At 41.2% G+C, this 25,706-nt stretch overlaps 2 protein-coding genes across 5 annotated transcripts; one reads left to right on the top strand and one right to left on the bottom strand.

Annotated features, from left to right (window-relative positions):
* Positions 1-2,395: 2,395 nt before the first annotated feature.
* serpini1 (serpin peptidase inhibitor, clade I (neuroserpin), member 1) lies at positions 2,396-16,449 on the bottom strand. Of its 3 annotated transcripts, none has more exons than XM_026365970.1 (9): positions 16,392-16,449; positions 7,644-7,993; positions 6,650-6,880; positions 6,195-6,389; positions 4,494-4,698; positions 4,261-4,358; positions 3,643-3,729; positions 3,421-3,510; positions 3,241-3,317 (listed from the first exon to the last, which is right to left on the bottom strand). In XM_026365970.1, the coding sequence occupies exons 2-9, from the start codon at positions 7,912-7,914 to the stop codon at positions 3,241-3,243; spliced, it is 1,254 nt and encodes a 417-aa protein (XP_026221755.1). In that variant the 5' UTR covers positions 7,915-7,993; positions 16,392-16,449. The 3 variants fall into 3 exon arrangements, with proteins under 3 accessions (XP_026221746.1, XP_026221755.1, XP_026221760.1); XM_026365975.1 differs by having other exon boundaries at positions 7,644-7,939; positions 16,392-16,446; XM_026365961.1 differs by lacking the exon at positions 16,392-16,449 and having other exon boundaries at positions 2,396-3,317; positions 7,644-7,914.
* A 125-nt stretch (positions 16,450-16,574) lies between these two features.
* pdcd10a (programmed cell death 10a) lies at positions 16,575-24,425 on the top strand. Of its 2 annotated transcripts, none has more exons than XM_026365005.1 (8): positions 16,575-16,604; positions 19,844-20,023; positions 21,079-21,132; positions 21,334-21,451; positions 22,210-22,336; positions 22,877-22,955; positions 23,041-23,123; positions 23,550-24,425. In XM_026365005.1, exons 2-8 carry the CDS (start codon positions 19,943-19,945, stop codon positions 23,629-23,631), a joined length of 624 nt encoding a protein of 207 aa, XP_026220790.1. In that variant the 5' UTR covers positions 16,575-16,604; positions 19,844-19,942; the 3' UTR covers positions 23,632-24,425. The 2 variants fall into 2 exon arrangements, with proteins under 2 accessions (XP_026220790.1, XP_026220779.1); XM_026364994.1 differs by lacking the exon at positions 16,575-16,604 and adding an exon at positions 17,239-17,277.
* The last annotated feature ends 1,281 nt before the right edge of the window (positions 24,426-25,706 follow it).

Genomic DNA, 25,706 nt, shown 5'->3' on the forward strand with positions numbered 1-25,706 from the left:
GTGCATGCAGGGGATAGCTGGGCAGACACTGCTTGTTGTGTATCTGGTTGCTGCAGTTGCCATTCAAATGAACTGCACAGAAGCATTTGAAATGCAATGTGGTTTTGTAAAAACAAAAGCAGGCTTACGTGTTTGGGGATTCAAGTCTTGGAATAAAATAGGACACTTGAGACTGGTAATGTAATTAAATTGGCAAACAACAAAAGAACACTATATCTAATTTATTCATGCAGACATAGCTGGTGTAGCTTACCTTTCTGACATGTCCCAAACGTCTTGTGACAAATTCCCCTGGCCTTCTTTAACACATTGTGAGCGGCTCCGTTTGGCCTGCAGCTGTTACCCATGGAGTCCGGTGGGTCTTTTGGTATTCGCAGAGAGAAAGTTTTAAAGTCCTGTCGGCTGGGGAGACTGACACCATGTGGGCCCACCGCTGTAGGTGAGACGCTGCCAGAGCTGCAGGACACTGACTGTGATCACTCAGCTGCTGGTTGCCTAGTAACAGGTGTTCAGGTGTATCACACAAGACAGGTAGAAAGCAGCACATTTAATTTGACAGCTTCACTGCCTCAGCTGAGATCTGAAATAGGTATAAAAACCAGAACCTGGTAACATTTCAGTGGCAAATGGCTTCAGAAGCTTAATGTGACCACCTGATTCAAGATATGCGGTGAAGAGGGCGTCACTAAGCAACTACTCCATGTATTTCTAAAAAATTAATGTAAATAAAAGCGTGGAAGAGGCTGTGAAATGTGCCAGACGTGAGACAATTTCCACCTCAGCGTAAATCGTTAATGTATGTTAATGCAAAATAGCAAACAACAAAAACAAACTGCTGGTTCTAGAAGTGAACTACATTATAATGCATCACATTACGCAAGTTTTAACATTTAAATAAATATTTCAAGTGCCAAGTAACTACAGCTGTGAGAAAGAGATAGAGAGAAACCATAAAGTCACACAAGTTGAACAGTTTCTCAGTATATGTATTTACTAAATACTTCCAGATAGGGTCAACCATTAAAGGTAGAGATGCGGGAAAAAGCTCCTGGCCTCATTTCTATCTGCATGTTGTCACGGGCAGGGGGGAAAGATAAGGCTGATTTAGATTTGCAGCGAAGACATAAGGCACAGCTATCATACCAGCTGGTGGAAGTAATTTGGATTATAAATAACCTCCTACACCCATGGGCTGTCATTCCTCATTGATGCAGCTTGTTGTGTTTAAGATATTGCAAATGTGAAACATGGTGTGCACAGCAAGGCAGTGAAAAAGCTGACAGATTTTATAGAGGTAAACGAATGTTTGGAACTGCAGGAGAGCCTCTGACTTTATGCAAAGTAACTTGTGTTCAATGGATCTGGTGCTTTTGCTGGTTGTTTCATGACAGAACTATTATTCACAGTAATAAGCTATAATATATATATATATATATATATATATATATATATATATATATATATATATATATATATATATATATATATATATATATATATATATATATATATATATATATATATCTTCTTTTTTCCTAGGCTTGCAGATATCACATCAAAGCTTCTTTTTTGTGTGCCATATAATGGCAGAAGCATCTGCTGGGGGTGTGATTATCAAGGTTTATTTCCTATTTTATTGTTACTGGTGTGTTAGTGCTGTGCAGACACCGATGGGTGTTTTAGTTGTGATATGAATATTTAATCGGTTTTACTGAGACAACACCAAATTCACCTCTGAGTATAAGATCAGAGGTGGAAAACAACTAAGAACATTTACTTAGTGTCTAGTGAACTATTGCAGTAGAACTAGTTTCATTTCTAAATAAATGTATGATCATTAAACAGATATGTACAATACTCACATTGGTACTGCTACTAAAGATATAACAATAATAGCAGTTATTAAAGGACTGTTTTATATATACAGCTGTAGCTTTAACCTACTGAAACTGTTCTTCCTTATGTATTTACTTACTTATGAGAAGCAGGCCAGAATATTTCCCTAGAACAAAAAGTAAACGTTCATACATCCTGAACATGCTGAGAGTTACACAGTCTACCATGTGAAGTGACATTAATCTGAATTAACATGCAGCTCTCATTCGTCCTCGGTCACAGTATCTTTGCTTTGCGCAGCGATACGATCTGTTTCCTTGTGAGTGTGTGTGTGTGTGTGTGTGTGCATGTCCCTGTTTGTTGGGTGATGCCACACGCCTGAAACTACTCCAAGATCCCTTGGCAGGACATTGTCTGCCCTGGGAAGCAGCGTTATGAATGGAGAGCCGTTGGTAACATCCTCAATGCCTAAACTGTGCCATTGTTGAAAATTCATCTCACATGTAAAAATGACCAAGTAACATCCACACATGAAACGATGACACGTTTTTAATGGGAACACATTCATGTTTTTATTAAGTAAAAGACTCAATACAGCTGGTGTTACTGTTTCTCCCTGTATATGTACATCCAAAACAGTGCAGCAGCATCTTTTTCAGTGCGCCTGCATGCTCCAGTCCGTTTCTATAGCAACCCGCCTTAGTTACGCAGTCTCCTTTGCTCACCTGTGAGGTGCCCAACTGGGGCAACCACTCAAATGTGATAAGGCATATTAGTTCATCAGCGATTTAGTTTGTGCCTACAGTGAAAAATGACAAGAATACTGTCTGAAACAGATATATTACTAAGATTCATTGTGTAGGGACAAGATGTTTGCACATGTTTATTCTGCAATAAATACTGAGCATATATATGTATATATAGAACACAATGTCTGATGTACAGGTGTATAGTTAAGGGAAAACTTACAATGTGCACATACTGAATCTGGAGTAAGAAAGAGTACTTTTTTTTTTTTAAAGAAGAGAGAAAACAGTTTTTGTGCATTGTGTGTTTGTGCAAGTGAGGACAAAGCTGCTGAACTTAAAGGGGTTGTGCGTGTATTACGTATCATGTGTCCTTCTTGCTCATATACAAACCACCCTTTAGTAGAGAATATTTACAACTTCCTCTTTCTGCATATCTATATCCAAGAGTTTAAAGCTTCCAGTATCAAAACACAGTCACGTTATATGTTGTATGTTAGATTTCTGTATATAATATACAGTATAATATCCACCAGTTTATATAGAGATTTTTTTTTCATAAAGAGTATAAAACACAGCAGAAGATGGTGATAAAGGATAGGTAGCATTTATGAAGCCAGGATCTGATTGGCAGAGACTGAGTGACCACACGCCATGGTTACATGGAGTCAAAGTCTTGGTCGTTGGGCTCAATGACTTCAGGGGTCATGACCCTGCCCATGAAGAGTATGGACCCTAGAAGAAGAAGGGACAACACACACACATAAACTGTATATGTAGATATGAGCAGCACTACACATTTATCACAGATAGGTAATACCAACAAAAAGACACACACCTGTTCTCCTGTTTCTGATTATAAAGAAGAACGGGTGATCGGCCATGACCTGGGGGTACAGTACCAGAGTCCTCGTCAGGGCGATCATTCCTAAGAGATAGAAGGAGGGAGAGACTGTAATCATCAGAGTTATCCTTTGATGGGGCAGTGCTTTCTGCTAATGGTCTTTGTGTAGTAATCATAATGATCAGGAACATGTCTTTTATTTGGATTTCAGTCTACCTGACCCGACGGCTCCCTCCGCCCCTTCTTCAGTCACCTCCAGGTAGGCCTTCTGTACTGCCTTCCCAATGTACAGGTCTTTACCATCTGGAAAACACGAGCACAGAAAGCACATTGATCATCCCCTTGATTATATGCTGTAATATCCATCAATCTGAGAAGTCAGGACAATGTGATACAGTTGTTCTCCATAAGGTTAAAGTATTTTAAACCACTCATATAATAAATGTATACTTTGCTGAGCCTGTACCATAATGTTATAATATAGTGTTGGTTTTTACTTGTTAGTTATGTCATTTATTTGGATTTCTTTTTGCTTTTTTGTTAAATTTAATAGAAATGATCCTAACGTATGTCTGGCTCTCTGTTTCTCTTTCAATATGTATATCTGTCTCTTTCCCTGCATCTATTTTTACCAGATGACAAGACAGCTCTGACCTGCCCACTCACTGCCAGTTACCTTGGTTACCTTCGAAAGTACCCAAGACTACCTAATGCAAGCCAAGAAGTGGAAATATTAAATGTTCTTATGTTGGACCCCCTGGAGTCTTTGCCATCAGTGCCTATACAGTATCTATGTAATTTATGCCATTTACTATGTTTCACACTGAGTCTCACCTGTCATGGCGGAGAGGTCAGCATCGCTGGTAAAGATGTTCTTTATTCCCAGCTCTTGCAAAGTGCTCCTCAGGTCAATCTTCTGCTCCACCTTGAACCTGAACAGTTCAGCCAGTGTAAAACAGACAAGTGTCACATGTTTATGTTCATATATGTATGAAGATAGCTGTGTGAGAACATGTTGAACTGAACATCAACACACTCCTTGTGTGTTTATATTTGTCCTCTCTCACCTAGGTAAGTAGACCTCCACCTTCTGTCGTTTCACGTTGTTAGCCCACTCCTCCAGCAGTGGTGCTTTGATTATGGGCTCCAGTGAAGCCAGTGGTACCTCCTGCCGGGGCAGAACGATCATCATGGACATATCCTCTCCCTCGTATGGCATCTCCAGCACCTGGTACACACCACCAGCTTCTTGGGAGCCATCACTGAACTCACCTGGTGGGGAGACATCACAGATGAGGTACATTAAAGTGTGCTAACATGCACATGTTGGTACACACAAGCTCCCTGAGGAGGAAGATACACAGCTGTAAGCATGTTGAGGTGCATCGATCGCCTGTATTGATTGCAGTGTGTGTGATAATTAAAAGATGTGGACGGTCCTCTTGAAAGGCTCCAGTTACACTTGTAATTTACTACATAGATACTATATGTAGTCTCCTAGTGCTCAGAGTGTGTTCTCAGAATCCCATCATTTTGCACATGTTTAAGGCAAAATGACCACAAAACAGCAGATCATCCTTCATTAGCTTAGCATTCTTTGGAGCAGCTCCTCGTGCAGACTGAGGAAACGTTGCAGAAGTGAGGTGTCGCTTCCCAATACACTTTATTTAAACAACATGACTGTGCTGGAAAATGTGAATGCAAATACAGCTGTCTCCCCAAGGACCTGTCCCTGTTCTGCAGCTCTCAAATACCAAATCTACTGTACACACACACCAGTTCACACATACACACATTTTCTTGATCCAGAATGTGTCAGTATGTGTCCACTCTGTGTTCAGTCTCACTACGCACATACAGACTGCACCAAACTAACTGAAATACAGCCAACCTCAGTAGCAGAGCAGTAAGAATCTGATGTAACTATGCTTGGCAGTGTATCAAAGACTGGAATCAGAACTCTGTACTAAAACAATCCTGCACCTCACAGTTCTGGCACATGATCAGATTTGACCTTAAGTCAAGTAAGATAAAAAAAAAAAAAAGATCAATTGTGGAAAATATTTGCCACACACAAATATCTAAATATTTATGTGTGGCAAAAGTATGTGAACCTTGAGGATTCAGTTTATTTGAAGGGAAAATAAAAGTCAGATGTTTCGATGCATTGAATGATAATTAATAAGAATCAATTAAAACCAATGTGGAGAGAAATTTGAGTCTTCGCTCTCAGTGTCTGATCTTTAAAATCACTTTTTTCTGGTGTGAAATGTAATGTTCTTGACATTAAGAAAACATCCACCAGAACCCAACAGATGAGGAAAAGTACAGATGTGTGAGCAAAAAAAAATAAAGAAGAAGAATCAAGTGAAAAACAAAAGTAGTGGAAAGACACTGCTGTGCTCAACCTGCTGTCAGAATAGATATAGCAAAACCTAACATAACACTAGATGGCTTAACACAGACTGTCACAGTACTGCTAATATTGCATGACATTAACAAAATAGACTTCAAAAAGTAGTGCTAAATCAAACAGACAGACCAGAGGAGTTTGTGTAAGCGAGGAGAATTTTAGCAGCACGATCCACTGAGGAGTCTTTCCTGGGAAAATCACTCCCAATATGAATATTTTACATCTAAGATTAACATTTAAAATAACGTCAGAGCTGAAATTCAAGGGCTCCAGACAAAAAAAAAAAAACAACATCAGAAGTACAATTCTGGCATACACACACACACACACACACACACACACAGAGGCTCATTACCATAGTAGAAGTCTCCCTGTTGGTACATCATGAGCGTCTGGACTTCAGAGCCGTCGTCTTTGCTGAAGGAGAAGGTTCTGGTGTTCTCCGGCCTGAACTGATTTTTCCATGAGCCTCTGAAGTAAACAGCATTCACCAGGGTCAGTCGGGTCACGCTGCTGAAGTCGTCGGCTGACAGCAACTCGCGGATCTTACCTGGAGGGAATGATTCGCACCGTGCATTAGGATCTAAATTAGTTTTCCTTGGCCTCAGGACGCTCTCCGCTGAGATGCAGCTTAAGCTGTACTCCAGGATGAGGATAGGGATTTGAGAATTTATTCAGTAAATTTTGTTTGTGCTCAAAATGATGTGATGTGAACATAAAATGATCTAATTCTTACAATGGCTGTAATATATTCCTATTATCCCCCCCCCTTTCTTTGTTCTTTTCCTTTCTTCCTTGTTTATCACTCACTCTCTGTGTGATTTTCCACCCAGCTGTTGATTTGCTCAGCCACCGCTGCCGATTCGGTGAAGTCTACAGTTTCCACATCGGCCCGGAAGTACTTCCTCATCAGATGCAGGAACTCGGGGTTAAAAGTGACGCCTTCCTGCAGGAAGAGGCTGTTGGCAAATCGGATCACGTATTGGGTGTCATCGTCCGACAGAGCTGACGTCAGGTTCTGCAGCAAAGAGAACTCCACACCTGGGAAACGGAGAGACACACACACACACATTCATAATGTTGGGGTGTGTAAGAGTACAGCACCATGGAAAAACATGTTTATGTCACGTATTGCTGCAAGGTGTTTTCATACAGTGTTTTTGTTTAACAGCTGCACAGCTAGAAAGTCTGATTGTAACATACAGATAAATAAGAAAGTCCATTTTCATACCACGCATCATTCACAAATATTTAATCCATCCTTTATAACTCGCTGCTAACATCTCCTGTTCAAATAGAGTTCAAATAGAGTAACAGCCTGGAATCTTAGTGGGATTTAGCCTGCATTTATCTTTTCTTATTCAGTTTTGTCCTCCTACTGTTACCTAAACTGTTATTTTCATTTTAGAAAGCACCTCTTTTTTCACCATAATATGATGTGTATTACTGTTACGAAACACTTTGACTTAAAAAGAACTCAATAAATCAGTATAGAAACAGCTTTAGGTTTTGTAAGCATATTTATGTCTGCACGTCCAGTATTTGTATATGTATAGTTTAAGAGGCCGGGGGAATCACAAGAGAAACATAAAAACACAGTGGTCAAAATCTGAAGGAGCACAGGCTGACACTGGCTCCTACATGTTCAGAATAGTTTTAGATAGTTACAAATAACCCACGGAAAATTACACTTGCATTTGCTTTAGCAAAGATTTTTCCACCTATGGATCCAGCCCTCCTCTTCCTTCAGTCACTACTGAAGCTCATGCTGGTGAACCTATATTTAGGAATGTGTCCGTCTCACCTGGCAGCAGGTGGTTGAATCCCAGGACCTGTCGTATCTCCTCCAGCGAAGCTCCCTTAGCGCCCAGCTCCACCATGCCCAGAGCTATAGCAATGCTCAGCGGGGAGAAAATGATATTGTCCTGCACCCCCGCTGCCTTCAACTGGTGGTACAGTCTGACCGAGAACTCTGATGTAGTGTCCTCGGGAATGTCCGCCGCCCGGCAACCGTAGCCCAGCAACAGGATGGAGAGGAGGAGAAGGAGCGGGGACAAAACGTCCAGGATCAACATCGCAGCACAGACCACAGATAGCCGACTGAAACGAGAATGTATGGAGGAGTTGGATGGAGAGAAAAACTAGTGAAATGCACTGAAAGAAAGAAGAAAAGAGAGGATGGAGGGAGGAGATGTGGGTGATAATTAAATATGTTAGCAGCCAGACGTGTGTGGAAGGAAGGAACACATGTGGATGGAGGAAAGATAAGATGAAAGAATTGGGGAGAGGATGGAGTAGAGACAGGAGGGTAGCAGAGAGGTAGAGGTGATTGCATAAGGGAGAAAAAGAGATGAAGGACAAGAGGATTTGGGGAAAGAGAGAGACAGAGATGAAAGTAGAGACATCGGGGATATGGAAGGATGAAAAGAGAACAGAGAGAGAGAGATAGAGAGAGAGAGAGAGAGAGAAACCATCTGTCAGTCAATCATTCTGCCAAAAAAGGAATACACTAAATAATAAGCATAATAAGAGAGGAGGAGGACGAGTAAACACATCAACATCCTGTTAAAAGTAGCAGTAACAGTAACTACAGCAGTAACAGTAACTACAGCAGTAACTACAGCAGTAACAGTAACTACAGCAGTAACTACAGCAGTAACAGTAACTACGCAGTAAAGTACTACAGCAGTAACAGTAACTACAGCAGTAACTACAGCAGTAACAGTAACTACAGCAGTAACAGTAACTACAGCAGTAACAGTAACTACAGCAGTAACAGTAACTACAGCAGTAACAGTAACTACAGCAGTAACTACAGCAGTAACAGTAACTACAGCAGTAAATACTACAGCAGAAACAGTAACTACAGCAGTAACAGTAACTACAGCAGTAACAGTAACTACAGCAGTAACAGTAACTACAGCAGTAACTACAGCAGTAACAGTAACTACAGCAGTAACAGTAACTACAGCAGTAACTACAGCAGTAACAGTAACTACAGCAGTAACTACAGCAGTAACAGTAACTACAGCAGTAACAGTAACTACAGCAGTAACAGTAACTACAGCAGTAACTACAGCAGTAACAGTAACTACAGCAGTAACAGTAACTACAGCAGTAACAGTAACTACAGCAGTAACAGTAACTACAGCAGTAACTACAGCAGTAACAGTAACTACAGCAGTACAGCTGACTGCAGACACTATTGCTGTTCAGAGCACATCTGCTAAATGAGCTCATACATATTTCATGGCCATTCTTATCATCTTGAGTTAAATCAGCTTCTTTCCTTTAAAATCTGTTTGTGTGTGTGTGTGTGTGTGTGTGTGTGTGTGTGTGTGTGTTTGTGTGTGTGTGAGCCTTTATACAGTATGTGAGCGAGCAGCGAGTTCCTGTCTGTCTGTACAGAATGGCTGATTAGGTTGAAGCCTTTACCCACCTCCCATCCTCCATCCTTCTCCTCATCTTTCCCATACGACCACACTTCTCATTTTCTTTTTCATCTCCCTCTCATCCACACGTTATCTATCATCACCAGTCCGCCTCTTCCCTCCCATCTCTCTACTTTCCTACTGTTTCTGTCTCCTTAACCCTCTCTTTATACCTTTTTTAAATGACAAGGAACGTACACGCGCTGCACCACCTCTCCTGCGCTGTTGTTGTCAGGCAACGAAGGGGAATGATGCATTGCATAAAGATGGAGAAAGATATGGAGGACAGAGTGAGACACACTTGTTAGGTTGTTTTTTTCTGCAGCGTTGTTTGTTATTTGTGTAAAACATTCAATTAGCAGGCCCATGCAGAGCTGGAATCTGCTAGCTGCTGACTGTGGTGACAATGTACCTGAGTGTCAACAACATGAACAATGGGCAGAAGCCAGACAATTAGTGCCCCATCCTGCTGTGTGCTGTCCTTTGCTCTGCTGTGTTCTGGCACGTAACAATCAACTCACCTTCCCTGAACAAACCAGATTTAACCTTGGGAATACATTGATTTTTCGAATTTGTGCTGCATTGTTCACATATTCCATGAAAAGACTATAAGCAGGATTAAATCGATCCCACTACCAGTTATTTCTATGCATCCATTGCCTGATATGCTTTCACTTTACAATTGTTTTGCATTAGATGGACACACAGCACCTGCACTTTGTTGCTTATGCATTAAAATATGTTAGAGACGAAACAGTGTAAGAAAGTCAGGAAGCTTTTAGAGTATTATTAGTTACATTATTGGCAAAATAAACCCCCGTGCTAATGTTCAGTGCATTCGTACATCATGTCAGAAAGTGTAAAGGGAATCAGACAATCTGAATATCAGTTAACTAATTCAGTAGCACGATGGCTCACCAAGCTGACAGGCACAGAAACTGTGGTTAGTTTCATAAACACTGCATCAATGACGCACAGCAAAATGCACTGAACACATTATATACTCCTTGTCACGTGTTCACCTGCTCTCAGGTGTCGCGCTATGAGTCAGACATTGCAGAAAGAACGCAGGAGAGATCCTGAGAGAGCAAGAGAGGCTGAAGGGGAAGGAGTCGGGGGGGGGGCGGCTGGCAGAGATGTAAATGGAGGTAATGTTCCTGACCTTCTGAGCTGTGGGAGCTGAACTTTTCTGGGACAGGCACTCCTGTTTTCTGTTAGGAAAGACCCAGCCATGCAGTTAAGCCAGGGAAAGTAGTGTGGACCATCACCGTGTGCACACCTGTGTGTGTCTGTTGCAAGGCAGCGTGATTGAGTGAATAATAACGCCATGGGTGGCTGGCTTTTACTTGTAACGCTGACACCATTCTGACCTTTTGAGTTGTGGCACACTGTCTGCAAGGGGATCCCTCACTTTTGCCCGTTTGCCCATGGATGACTATGAATCCCACTTCGACTCCAAACTACTCAGATAGGGTTCCCAGCACGCCTCACAGGTAAGCAGGGAAACCAACACCTGGCTATTAAATGTTTGCTCGTGACTAAAAGAACTGAACGTAGTGGAAAATCTCTCATGGTTTAAGTTGCACGAGTTTAATCCTGACAACTTGATTAATTCCATGCAATTAAACTCGCTGGCCTTTAAAAGCAGACTTTAATCCCGGTGTAATCCTAATTCTCAGGCAGAATTGACATTTCAACAATTAAAACATGACGTCACCCAAATCCACAGCGCGTACGTTAATCCTTACTGCCATTTAAACCCAACACCTTGAGATGGCATGCTTCAGGGGCCAGGGGAATTTATTAAACATGAACATTCTCACTGATGGTTCACACGTACACACACACACTGTACACTCTGAAGCACACATTTCCAAATGCACCTCCAAGGCAACAGCAGGTGATGGAAGTTTTTTACTTTCGACAAGATGACAGAAATCATTTTTACCCTTAAAATATGTATTCTTTGTATGCAGAGAGATAAACTCTCTCTCTCTCTATCTCTCTCTCTCTTCTATCTCACACAACCCCTTTGTTTGCGAGATCTCTTCACACCAGCTCCAGTTCTGTCACTTAGCGCACTCTCTGACATTGTGCAGTACTAACGTGCACTCTCAAACTCTCCAGACACACACACGTGCGACTCAGTAAATTTGCAAAAACAGGGCAAACTCCTGCTCTTGCCATATTCTTTGGAACTGATTTCTGTGAGGTAGGTAGCAGTCCCCTGACATTACTTCTGTCTCCAACATTGGTCAACTTAGGCACTACCTTCAAATTGCTGAAGCTCATGGGCGCGTTGAGGGTGAAGTCTGTGAAAATGCATCAAACATCCCATTTCACCCTCTAGGAATACAGTGTAGAAAAGAATGTCTTATATTTTTTACTTGAACTTGTGCGGTGGGCACATGGCATGATTTCATCACGAATATGTCTTAACTGTAACCATAGTAACCATATAACTTATGTATAGGACTTTGCAACACAGGGATGATAAAGTGTGATTATCTTTGATGAGTCTGAAGTTTAACTTGGACGTGCCACCGTGCCCACTTTCTTGTTCTGGCCTTAACCTGAGTAAAATGCAAACGCACAAGCAGAGCATAAAATATACACATGGAAACTGCAACAAAGCACGCCACTGGGCAGAGCCTTTAACTCGATTACATTCTGGGAAAGAGGAAGCACACTCCTGTGGAAGGTGGGGCCTTTCATTACTGGGCACCACGAAGTGAATTCAGTTCATCAATCAAGATGTCCGTCCCGCTCACACTCCACACACCTACTGTAGCACCCGGGGAACAGCCGCTAACAGCCGAAGCGGCTGGTGCTGTTCCTAATCAAGCCCGTTTTGGTAAAACTGTTAAAACACATCACAAACGTGTTGGTGCATGAGCCCAACTCATCACGGCACAATCGTGGCAAAGTTACCCACTGATGTGATTCACCAGTTTGAAGCGAGTAATGTTAAAGCGTATAATAGTCCCAAAAGAATGAATGATGATAAATATCTACATATACTCTTTATGTATTTATAGGTAAACCATAACTATTATTGCTCTTTGTGAGTTAACTAGGTTACAGTATTTTACACTGTGTATGTTAATTATTATGACAAAATCCTCTAAGGTTTAACATCTTCAAAAGCAGCGCGCTCCCCTGCTTCCATATTCACACGCTTATTTCTATTTTAACAACTAAACTACATGTATTTTATCAGGCCTTTGAAGGAGCTCCTGAATAACTAACACGTTGAACGTCTTCAGTGAATTCATTTTTAATTACATTGTAAATCTTAGATTTAAATGTAACACACTCAGTCTCCTCGCTAAATAACTCTGAAGATCAAACAGTTACAGTAAACTGGGGCATCCGTCCCAAGTCGACATTCATTTGAACACTGGCTACTGTGATTCTTCTGTGTTTCTGTGGATGGTGAAAGGTAATGTTGTTGCTGGTGTTGCATTATCAAGCCTCTCTTACACTGGACCTTTTTCAATTATTTTACAAAGTTGCTATTTTAATTAATTGACTTTCCCCAAACATAGGTTAGAATATGTATAGATTATTATTAGTTTGGTGTAATTATGAAGGAAACAGAAGCTACACAGGTGGAGAGAAAAACATAGATTGACATAAGAGACCAAGCACAGCAGAACTAAAATTCACTGATACTTTTATAACAGTATCATTGTTTGATTTGTAAAGTCATTCTATATCTTTCTGGATTTCAGGCACAGCCACATCAATGGCTCACTACTCTTTGTTAGATTGCTGTTGGGGCTGCAATAGCTCATTGGTGCATGTTAAACTTACAGAGACAACCAACTCATCAGGACAAAGCAGTGTTACGGGACTGCTAGTTGAGGGCTCCTATTTATCATACTTAAACTAGACATCTGTGACTGCTGAGAAATAGTTGTTTCTATGATTAACGCATAAGGCAAAAGGACATCTTGGTGATATATTCAATTAAAAGCTGAAATTCTCTGTATGTGTGCCCTATCGCTGCTGTATTAATTGTAATCTTCCATGCATGTTCACGCTTCGTTGCACTTACATCTGCACAGTCTCCTGTGCCTGTGATTGTACTTTTAAATTCTACCTTAACAATTCACATTCATTCCGGTGGCAGACAAAATTACAGCCCATCCGCAGCTCACTACCCCAGCTCGTTCAGCCCCCTTGTTAGAAAATGACATAATGTGCCGTGGAACCTGCTTGAAGTCCCAGGATGCTCAGTGTATGCTCCACAGAGGGCAAACAGAGGTTAACAGCCCTTTATTAATCCCTGCTAACAGAGACGCCGACAGGGAGGGATAAAGAGGTACAACAAGAGTTACGCAGACTGAGAGAGAGAAGTAAAATAAGGAATGACGTGGGAAGGAGAAAATTAGCAAAAGACAAGCAGACGGACACACGGACAGACAGACGGTGACAGGAAAAGCATCGGCTGAACGGAGGCCGCTTCCATGCAGATAGCAGATTTGACTCAGAGCCAACGATATCTAACGACCCCCTGCGTAGCATGGCAAGATGGTTGACTGCTCTCCACACTCTGCCAAGACACACTCAACAGTGTCTCTTCGTCTGTGCCTATATCAGAAAAGCACACACACACACACACAGACACACATTGACTAACAGCTACGGCGCTGTGGGAACACAGTTAGGAGGTTTGAGCTGTAATTGGATCGGCCTCTATTTGGGGTCAGTGGTAAAAGTGAAAAGACTGGAGGCTTTTTCAAATGGACTAAAGACCAGGGAGACACCAGAGCAGAAGAAGGGTCGTTATCAACTACTCCTGTGGGGGAAATGTGTGCGTGGGTGTGTGTGTGTTTAGGTGGGGGGCTAACAGCGGCTAGTAAGGGAGACAAAGTAGGTGATGCTGAATAAGATGTTAAGTGAAGAGGCTGAGATGGAGCCAACAGCAGAGGGAGGCAGGGTGATAATAACAATAACAAACTCTACTCTGCCTGTTCCGCCTTCTTCAGAGGATCAAGCATTAGTTAAGCACGGGTACAAAAACAGAGAACAGGCCGAGAGGCCGTGTTGGTGATAGGTGAAGCAATTAAGAGCAATGATTGAGTTTGAGTAGAGAAATGTGGGTATTATCATTCATCATCTCATGTGTCCTACTCTACACTGAGCCTAACGTGAACTGTTTTCAGTTGGGTTTTGTAGAAAATGATTATTTTTTAAATGTTAAAGTGCAACTTAACATCCTCACAAATTCCAAATCACATTTACTGCTTTGGAACTCTATTCACATGGAAAATTCATTTCTATTCCTTTGTCTTTCTCTGTCCCTGCTCGTCTCCCCTAATGCAACTCCTGACCTCTTTCTCTGCGCTCGCTCTCATCCTCCTATCCGGCCACGTACGAACTAATCCCCTGTGTCTTTGCCGCAGCAGAAGGTACAGGGGACAAACCTGCTGCCTCAGTGTGTACTGTACGTGCAGGTGGCGTCCGTCAGTGCGAGAGGGCTCATTTGGAAAGAGAAGCACAGAGAAACTGCTGGACCTTGTTTATGTGTTTAATTATTTGTTGTAAATGATTACATAATTTCACCTGACACATAATTTGTTGTATGAATTCCACTTCTGGGAGATAAATAAGCAGTTTGTTCATGCTGATCGCTGGGAGCCTTTTGTTCTACTGCATTTTTAGTCAATTCAAATTCAGTAACCGTGGCCAAAAATGTATTCAGGACAAAGACAGATTAAATTAGATTTTCTTTCTTTTCTTTTCTTTTTTGCACTCTGTTCACACTGCTGCACATGCAGTAGGCTTGAGGAAACATACGGGATCGAGTAGGGTAGAGAACAGCAACACATCCGCACCCACAGCGAGACACCCAGAGTGTTCAGACCCACGCAGTTGGTTCTCCCTTCCCTACTCGTTTTGTTTCACTAGGCTGATTTGAAAGACATTTAATTATTGAAATGCAATTACTGCGGCGTTCGGTGGGAGGAGGCAGAACACGCACGCACACTCACACACACACACACACACACACACACACACACACACACACACACTCACACACACATACACGCACACACACCATAGGAAGACATGGGAGGAGAAACAGCACGCTATATATTAGCAGAGATTAGCCAGTGATCCAGATGCATATGGTATTAATACATTCAGATTAGGACTAAAAGAGATAGAGATGCTAGAATTATGGGCCAATGTGAGGTATTAGGAAGTCATTATTATAATTTCAGAGATAAAGAGATCATAGCTGGATTGAGAAAAGCAGACATGTGAATTGTTTATTATTGACATGACTGATATTAACAGTTAGATATGTTATATATATTAAAATGCTATTTGACTGTGAACAACCTTGGGAAAAACATTTTATGTAGGTTTATCAAGTATAGTGCAAAATGATCTCAACATTAGTGGTTAAAACAAAAAACACACACAGGCAACCTTCCAGTAATGCTGTATATGTTTTTCAATATTTATATTTATTATAGGCAAAACCACAAGAACACATTGACCTGCATGGAGGAATAACAAGTGGTGTGTGTGTGTGTGTGTGTGTGTGTGTGTGTGTGTTTGAGTGTGTGTGTTTGTGTGTTTGAGTGTGTTTGTGGGGTGGGGATAGGGTAGGACCAGGCTACTACAGTCTGCCTCGTTAATTCAAACACATTCACTCACTGCGCCTTTGCCTGTATTCCAAGGGCAAGAAACACACCGCAATGCATGAGCTGGTTGACAGTGGAAAAGCAACAAGAAACACAAGCACAGCGGGAACAGACCACCGACAAATATTAAAAACACCCTTGGGGGGGTGATCAATGGGCTTAAGAAATATGTTTGGCTACAGTGTGCGTCTCTATCCGCCCCCTTATTTAAAGCCCACACATGTTGATTATAGCACTAAAATCCCTTTCCACTAATCCATAAAATTCCTTATTACAGCTTCACATTCCCACACCTTCCTGGGAATAATTCAACGAGAAACTCAGAAATAAGATCTTTTTCTGGGCTGTAGGAGATCTGGCAAAAGCTCGGCTCAGGTGGGGCTTTATCTTCGTTACAGGTTATGTAGATCGTCTAAATCACTACACACTCGGTCGGATATCACATATAACAGCTCTTACCTCTACACCGTGCTGGACAGGGTGGATGGATGGATGGATGTGCGCTCTCTCTCCTCCAGAGCCGCAGCTCGCTGCGTGTTCGCTCGTCGCAGATCCCGCCCCGCTCCACGCTGATTGGTCCAATGGCCAGCCGACCAAAGAGTGTCGAGGTGACACGAAATAATCATCGTTGCTAGCCTGCTGATTTCGTCTTTGCTCCCGTCAAACGTTAAGGTACATTTAGCTATAGCTTTATCGTGTAGCATAAACGGTTTAGACTCTAGTTGTGTGTTTGTGAGTCATGTAGGATTTTAGTAACGTTAATTAAGTATGAATATTCTTGATTACATTTTAGGAAACGCTAGTACATCTTGCCAATACTAACTGTCCATAGTTGTCACTGGTAGAGAGCCATCTTGACAACTGTTAACAATTACCTTTCTGTTATTTTAAATCTAAATGTGTTTTCTATAGACATAAACACACTTTTACATTGTGTGCTTTTCTCAAAGTGGACATTCAGGATCATTTTCGTACTTTGCTCTTTGACGAAAGCGATTAAAAACGCCTCTCCTGTAGCTGTATGGGATTTGAAGTCCGCTCTGGAGGTCAGTGCCATTAAAAAACATGGAGGAAACGCAGGGAAAGAACTACAACCAACCTCCAGCGTGACGCCGCCTCTCGACACACGCCCACCTCGGCTGTCGGATTCAGTTTTATCAGGCAGAAAACTTCCTGAAGGAGACAACACCAGCAACAAGAAGCCTTTAAGCAGCCTGTTGGAAGAAAATACCTGTCGTCCTTGTATTTTATAATATTGCGATGTGGTGCTGGTTAGCTCTCATTGTAGCACACTAACTACCTGTACTGGATACCAGCTGTTTTCTGTTTATTCTCTACAGGAGAAGTGAGTATAATTCAGTAACATTCATCTTTCTCATCACTCATCACTGGCAGCTGTCTGCTACCATCCAGCTTCAGTGGTGCGCATCATAAAAGTGATAAAGCTGATTCCCTACCATCAACTTTTGCAAACATTGTATAATAGTTTTTTAATTCAGTTTATTTCTGATATTATGTGGCTGACACAGTTAAACAGTACAGTGCCACGTTCAGCCTTTCTTCCTTTTTGTTTTCCTGTCTGTGTAGGTGATGATGTTAGGTGTGTCGCTAATGATAGGCACACGGAGCAAGTATTTGAAATACCAGTGCCATGTTGCAGGCACACCTATGTAAATGTCATGCAGTCATTGGATTTATTTTCTTTTTTGTTTGTTTGTTTGTTGTTACACCCATCAACCGTCTGCAGAAAGGTTCATTATCTACAAGTAGATATATATACCTAGGAAATATAGAGTGGCAAGAAAAACATGTGTAAGGCAGCAGTGTGTAAATGTGAGTGTGTCTGAGATACACTGCATAAACAGACCAGTGGTAAAATCTGTTTGAATAACATGAGGTCAATGATGCAGCAAAGCGGACCCAATTCATGATGTTTCCTCCACCATACTTTACGATTGGGTTTACTTTATGTGCAGTGTTCTTTTCTACACCAGATGTAGTACTGTGTGTTCTTCTAAATAGTTCAGTCTAGTCCTCGATAGTCCTCTAATCATTTTGCCAATAGCCCTGGGGAGTGTCAATGTGCTCTTTTGCAAACTTCAGGCATGCAGAGATGTTCTTTTTAGTATGCAGCAGCTTTTTTCGTGGTGTCCTACCATAGACACCCTGCTTGTTCAATGTTTTATGTACTGCAGACTCATGAATATGGATTTTAGCCAGTTCCAATGATGCCTTCAAATCTTTGGTTGTTACTTTGTTGTTCTTGTTGCTTCTTTACCTCATTAATGAGTGTTCATTGTCCCTTTGGGGTCATTTTGACTGGCCGCCCTCTTCCTGGTAGAGTAGCAACAGTCCCAAAGTGTCTCCATTTGTAGATTGTTTGCCTGTAGGCTGGTGAATTTTTTAAGTCTTTATCATGACTTTGTAACACTTTCCAGCTTTATGTAAAATATCAGTTTTGAAAGTAGATCCTCTGGCGAGTAATGTCTCAAATAAGCACATTCCTCTTATGTGGAGCAAACTCAAAAAGTTTGAGTGTTTTTTGTCTGTCAAAGTAGCTCTAGTCCAAATTACCCTGCAGGTTCCTAAAGGTTCACATGCTTTTTCTTGCCACTGTATGCACATAAAGTACAATCGCCCTCCACTTTCAAGGTCCTCACTGTTCACTGGATCTATAGAAGAAATCTTGGTCAGAGTAAAACGGGCCAAAGAGACAAGACAAAGAGTTTACTGAAGATTGGCTAAACTTACTGAATTTGAGTGTTTTGGGTCATGAAGCACTGGAAAACAGCATCTACAATTACTTGTTTAAAATTTTTTAAGCATCGCACAGAAAAGGACTGTGTAATGTATATTGTGTGTCTGTTTCAGCTCTCTGTGGAATCTAAGTCTGTATTCATGTCTGTGGTTGCCTCCCAGTGGTAGCTGGTGAAAATACTGTTAAATTCTCCTTTCATGATCTCAGATATGCAAGATACAAGAAACGACGCCACACTGTACCCATTTACTTTCATATTGTTTGTGTTGTTTGGTATCAGAGCCCACATTGGAGCTCACAAACTAGTTAAAGTTATTTTTATTAAATAATATTAAAGTGCTCTTTAAGAGCTGGACTTTGGAGGTAGCTTAAAGTCACTGCCAGATATTTAGGTGATGACTCATTGTAATCCTGAAAAGATCACTAACAGATACTTGCTATGTGAAGTGAGTCCCTGCCCTCTTATAAATGATATGTTGTGTGACAAGTAGGAAGAAGAATGATGTCATGTTAAATCCTGTGTAAGGTTTTACTGTACAAACAGTGGCTGAGGAAGAAGTCCTTAAGGTGTCACACACAGGCAGGTGTGTGTATGTGAATCAATGAAACACAACATATTGTGCCGCAGATATTTTTCTCTTATTCAAACTAGACCGAGGTTCTTTGTATGGTTACGACAAGACCGAGGTAAAAAAAAAAAGTATGTAAACCAAGGTTCTGTATTTATCACACAGGTATTTTTATTGCAGCAGTAATATCAGAAAGGGTGTGTATTATTGATGTATGACATCCTCCTGTTTTGTTTTCATTGCTCCCAATTGTAAAACGTAGGCTCTTTGACAGTGTGGCTGTTTATGAGGATCGTATCTGTGACTGAACGGCTTTCTGGGAAGTCGTATACATGACATTTTTATTATATGTAATAGGAAAGACTAGGGCTGGTGCATTACTGGAATCATTATAAAACATTTATTCCACATTTGATAAACCAAATTTTCATTAAATACCCCACATCTAAGTGGTTGGTTTGATTTCTGAATGTTACCATGGTGCAATTTTCAAATCTTTGTTTTAACCTTCTGCTCCTTTGTGTCCATCCACCACCACTTGTCTCTATCTGCCCGTTCACCTGTCCTGCTATCTTTTTCTTCAGGTCCCCGTCTGCTCCCATTCTGTCAGTGAGTGACTGAATGTGGTGAAACTGGCATCAGTGGACAAGTGCACGCACAAAGGCCTATTGATTGGTCAAAGCATGACCACGGAGGACATGAAGAATGAAGCAGTAGTCTCTCTGCAGACTCTCTACACTGTGATGTATCCGGTCTTGAACCAGGTAAGGAATGCAGGGTTTCTGTTGAAGTAACGAAGAGGAATAAACAACTTGTTTATGTGAAACAGAAATGTGGATCACACAGAGGGATGCTGTAATGGCGGTGAAGGAAAAATGCTCATGGAGGTTTACTAAAGCAGATCAAAGTTTTAAGCTAGACACAGTATAGGACATTGGGAAACAGTAGAGTTTAAACTGATACATGAAGAAATATAGTAACGTGAAGCCAACTATAAAAATAATATGTGCTGAAAAACTGGTTGTTGGGCATTACTGTTCATATATGAAAGGTGTGTATTATAGTGTCTGTGAGTAATATAAATAGATTTGGTGTCTTGATGTTATTCAGATTCACATCTTGTTTATTTCCTAGGAAAAAAACAAAAACTAAAACACTTTTGTTTATTTAGGTAGTCATTGACTTATTCTTAAATAAAAAAGAATCTACAAATAATAGACATCTAAACATTGCAACCTAATAAAGTACTCTGGGGTATAATGCTAAATCAAATGTGACAAGACAAAGAAAATCAATAGAGCTTACAGTACATGGTAATACTGACTTGAAAACAATGGGTTTCATTTACCAAGCAAATGACAAAGCAGTTTGCACTGAAAACCTTTTAAAACCTACATCTGTGCTCATTATGTAGTGAATCGATAGGTACACAGGAAAAGAACAGGACTATATTCATGGTGGCATCTGGGTTTGTGGTGCTGACCAGCCTCATACAGTACCGCATGCCCCCCCCCCTTCAACTCTAACAGACAAACGAAAATAAGTTTATACCTGAATTTATTCAAATCATGGTTAAAGTCTTGACATGTGAGCACAAGGTGTGCAAAGTAAAACAAAATTTGAGTTTGTGGTAGAGGCAAACTTTGCAATGCATCTAATTTAACGTCTGCTCAGAGGAACTGAACAGGCTTGTGATGTTTAGATGGACTCAACCACTATTAACATAGCAATAAGCTGGTGTTATCTGCAGAATTACATTTCAGGGCAGCGTTTATATATGTGCTTGTGTTTATATGTGCCTGTTTGTTATAACTCGCAGTTGAAACATGTCAACCCATCAGCAGCGCAGACCTTGAGAGCAGCCTTTGTAAACGTAAGAAAGACTTTCTATTGTTACTTGGTGTCATTTTCTTGGAATGAACTGTCATTTTTCCTCTATTACCTGTGCCAATACCTTACTTTTCAAAGTGTTTGAGATTTGCTGTCGAAACGTCTTGTTGATATGTTGAATTTCAGTGACAGGAGACCAAGGCTAACTGTGATTATTTTCACTTGTATATTTGTGTGTTTCAAGGCAGAGAAGAAGAACCCAGGTCTGACCCAGGATATTGTTGTGAAAATACTGGAGAAGAAGAACTTAAATTTCAACCATAACGAGTCTCTGCTTCGAATGGCTGCAGACAATGTGGAAGGTAGGAAGCTCTGTGAATGGTGCGCACGAAGCGGGAAGGATGTCAGAAGATGATGTTTCATACAGATCAAACATATGACATGTGACCAGTTTGACACTTGCTATTTATTACATCCCTACAATCGAATACAGCAGCTCCGCCATGGGTTCTGCTTTTACAAGGGGATCTTTCTACAGTTTTGGTTCGAACCATCAGCACCAGCCACACTGTTTACACGAATGAGAGGAGCAAAACATTAGAAACCTCGGTAATATGTAAATGTCTAGTAGCTCTGTCACCTTTCTGATGGTGGCTTATCAGAAAGGCCACTATAGACTGAGTCTATCTTGACTCTTATTTCTTGTCATGTTACATTAGCACAGTTGTCCACTGGGGGGAGCTGTTTCTCCACGAATTGACTCCTCTCCCTCTCTTCAAATGTTCATTCTTTTCTCTCTCTAATTGAATTCCTTTAGCTGTGTACAGTGATTGATGGTAGTAATGAATTCACATGCACTCCCACATGCGTTGGATGAATTGTAAATGTACCTCCTGCACGGCATAGCCTGCGTTCTATCTTAGTCCTGCATTCATGTAACAAACTTCACTGTAGTGTGTGCGTGTGCGCACACATTTTGGTTAATCACATCCCGTGCTTATTCGGTGCATTTGCGCTGTAGATGTGTTTTTATTAATTGCTTCACGTCAGTGTCCCCTGTGTTAACTTGCCGCTGAGGAGTATGACGTCTGTATTATTCTCTGCTTCTTGGTGTTTGCAGAGTTCGTGATTGATAGACAAGAGCCGGAGCTTCAGGAGCTGAGTAAGAGGGCCCGAGCTCTGAAACGCATCCTCAGTACCATACCAGATGAGATCAATGACAGAGCAGGCTTCCTGCAGACCATCAAGTAAGGCAGCAGTGTGGATATACACCAAGCACATGTCACATGCGGTCAGTGCATACCTGTAAAGCTAACACCTGAGTTGTGTTGGTACATTGGTTGTTTTTGGTGACTTACACACACACACTGCATAAACAGACTAGAGGTAAAATCTGTATGAATAACATGAAGTCAAAATTCACTTCACAGCACAGTTCCACTTTTTTCCCCCCACTACACGGGTAATACAAGTCCGCTATAGAGAGAAAGTGAGAGACGTTTCATTTTCTTGGCCCACTCGGCCATTATTGTGATCGAATTCGATGCTCTTAGTGAGTCACTCTTTAAGTTACTAGCACAGCAGATGGCTTCGAAATAAAATCAATTCAAAGGCAATGCGAAAAAATAGAATGGCAGATTTTTAAGGGGCGAAAAAGTTGATGGTGAGAGCAGAGGTGGAAAGGAAGACAACAAGCAGGATCAAAGAACTGTCTGCCTGATACAATCCCACAGATTTTGCAATATTGTTTTTTAACCATTCGATATTTGTGCGTGCGTCACCCACAGAGATGTTGCCAGTGCCATAAAGGAACTTCTGGATATATTTAATACTGTCTTCAGGAAATACCAGTATCACAACAGGCAGGTAAGTAGATACATGCACACGCACACACACAAACTGTTTCTGTGAAATGAGGGGCGCTGAAAGGCTGTCTGTATTCATTGGTTAGGCACTGGAACAGCAGAAGAAAGAATTTGTGAAATACTCCAAGAGCTTCAGCGACTCTCTCAAAATCTACTTCAAAGATGGAAAGTATGACACCGCTTCTAGTTTGTTCTCTGTTTTAGGACTTTTCTCTGTCTGGTTTTCTTCCCCTTCTGTCTGCTCAGTCACTTGTTTAACAGTTTCGCTTTCGCGTGCACACACAGCTACATCACAGTTAATAGTTGTGCACGCACGCAATGGCGCGCGCGCACACACACACACACACACTGTCACCGCCATGTAAATGGTTGTCGTTTGATCACAGACCCGCTTCTATCAAATCTACCATTGCTGAATAATTCCCTTGACCCATTTCCTGTGGATTCATGCTGACTTGTTTTCTGTGAAGCCTGACGTTCTCTATTTCAGCCAGATCAAAGGGTTTTCCTGCATCAATCCTAATATTGTTGCTATGGCTTCTTTGCTCTGTGATTGACACGTGTGTCCTTGTGTCTCTGTTACGGCTGTTTCCAGAGTGATAAACGTGTTTGTCAGCGCCAACCGGCTCACCCACCAAACCAACATGATACTTCAGGCCTTCAAGACTGCGGTGTAGCAGCCTGAGAAGACACACACACACACACACACACACACACACACACACACACACACACACACACACACACACACACACACACACACACACACACACACACACACACACACAGTTTCATTAGAGAAAAAGTGATATGAGACTTTCTAATTTGTCAAGACATTTTATTATTCTGTATAATTTATAACTCTGTGGCTTTGAGGGGAGATCAGTTACTCTGAGGTTCAAAGCAAAATCAGGTTGACAGTAATTGCCAGGAATTTTTTACTCTCTTTTATGTTGTTCTTTTATCCGATTTTTAAGTCGATATTACTTTATTCCTTTATATATTTCTCTCTACATTCAGTATCGTGTAGCTCTAAAAAGTCTAGGAAATATGTCTTTAAAGATTAAAAAGTTTAAAAAAGTTATATTTATTTGGCCTCTCGCTTCATTTTTGTTGTCATTTATGTGTATAAACACTAACTTCTATCATATTTTATATCCTGGAGACACTTAGGAGAATTTCACTTGGTGCCTTTGTTGCTACATGAATGTATTTTACTTTTAAAAAGATTTTAAAGAGGTCACAACATTAAAATAAGTTATAATTAACCTTTTATTTCTCAAGTGTTTTTGATATAAGAATGTATAATTTCCTTTTCATCTTGTTCTTGCAATGGCCATGACATTGTTTCTTCAACCAAATCCTAATAGGAAAAAAAAAAAAAGTGGGAATCTTAAACAAGAGTCAAGAAGAGTGTGCTGCAAAATCACCTCTTTTTTCTTATTGCTAATAAAAGAGTTCCAACATTTGAGGAAGATTTTCAAAAGTGGGTCTTTCTTCAGATTTGCATTGTTGTATGAAAGCGCTTCGTTTCCACTCAGTTGCCCTTGCGTTCTCTTTTCTTCGACTGCACCTCTTTCCTTCCAGTACTAAGAGCCATACCAATTTTTTCCCCTTCATTCCAGCAACTTCATTCTTCTCCCTGTATAATAGTGGATTTTCCATGGTGGATTTGTGGTTGGCTATTTTGGGCTCTGTACCGGCTCCTATATGCACGACTGTAATCCAATTGTGAGAGTGTTAATTTTTTAAAGCTTTATTATTGAAATTGCTGAGACCTAATTTTCTGATCCTGTCACCGTTGATGACCGCTGTAATCGGCTAATTCGAGTTATTCCAGGCCATTAAGCCACACACAGCTGTTGGTCATGGTCACTGAAGCAGCAGAGAAGAAGGGAAATGATAATATCTGCGGTAGATGTACAGCTTTTGTGTGAATTCACACTTGCAGTCATACAGGCAATTTGTTTGTTTCAGTTTAACAAATCCCTGAGAGACTTTTTCCTCTTTTGTTGTTGTGTGCAGCTATGAGTGACCCACAAGATGCCCTCTCTAAGGCATTTGAATGGCACTATAAAACTCTGGTGACGTGTGTTTTATTTCAGTTGTTTTAATGTATGAACACTTTCAATGAACGGCAGTAGAACAGTAACGTTCTTGCGAGTTGTGTTGCTGTAGGAGTAGAGCAGGCGGTGTATCTGTGTTGGGGGTAATTGTACCTCACATAGATTATCTTCTTTCCTGCGTCTAATCTGTGAATAGCAGTAACGCACGCACACACGCATTGTTGTACATGCAGACGTCTCACAAACACAACTCTTTTTGACTACTTGGTTGCCAGGAAACTTAGCCCGAGTCTTTGAGAGTGAGGGATAATAAAAAGAAAAGAACTGTGTGCCTGTGTGTGTGTGTGTGTGTGTATGTGTGTGTGTGTGTGTGTGTGTGTGTGTGTGTGTGGCCTCTGCCACTGTCTGGGCTACCGGGGGCAGTTAGTTAACTCTCCGTGGGTGTGTGTGCTGCAGCCAGGGCTGTTAACATTGATTACTCCTCAGAAATTGGCGGCTTTGACAAACCTCTGGACACAAAAGCTCAGACTTCTGAAACCAGCTGAATCTCCCATGGACAGGGCTGAGACACTGAGGACTTGAGACGTCATACATTTAAAAATGGTACGTTTCAGCACCTCACGGGTTTGCTGTGGACTCAGAGGAAGACGCTGAGCATCTGGGTAAGTTGAAACTGTGAATACAGT

This window comes from Anabas testudineus, chromosome 13 (assembly GCF_900324465.2).
Source record: "Anabas testudineus chromosome 13, fAnaTes1.2, whole genome shotgun sequence".
Classification (NCBI taxonomy): Eukaryota; Metazoa; Chordata; class Actinopteri; order Anabantiformes; family Anabantidae; genus Anabas; species Anabas testudineus.

What these genes read in the sequence shown, in the direction of transcription:
- serpini1 (XM_026365961.1), bottom strand. Translation starts at nt 7,914, where the DNA reads ATGTTGATCCTGGACGTTTTGTCCCCGCTCCTTCTCCTCCTCTCCATC. An exon ending in ACAGGGAGACTTCTACTATG is followed by an intron (nt 4,699 to 6,194) that starts GTAATGAGCCTC and finishes TCTCCCCACCAG; the next exon opens with GTGAGTTCAGTGATGGCTCC. An exon ending in GGAGGGAGCCGTCGGGTCAG is followed by an intron (nt 3,511 to 3,642) that starts GTAGACTGAAAT and finishes TCTATCTCTTAG; the next exon opens with GAATGATCGCCCTGACGAGG.
- pdcd10a (XM_026365005.1), top strand. Translation starts at nt 19,943, where the DNA reads ATGACCACGGAGGACATGAAGAATGAAGCAGTAGTCTCTCTGCAGACT. An exon ending in GGCTGCAGACAATGTGGAAG is followed by an intron (nt 21,452 to 22,209) that starts GTAGGAAGCTCT and finishes TGGTGTTTGCAG; the next exon opens with AGTTCGTGATTGATAGACAA. An exon ending in GGCTTCCTGCAGACCATCAA is followed by an intron (nt 22,337 to 22,876) that starts GTAAGGCAGCAG and finishes CGTCACCCACAG; the next exon opens with AGATGTTGCCAGTGCCATAA.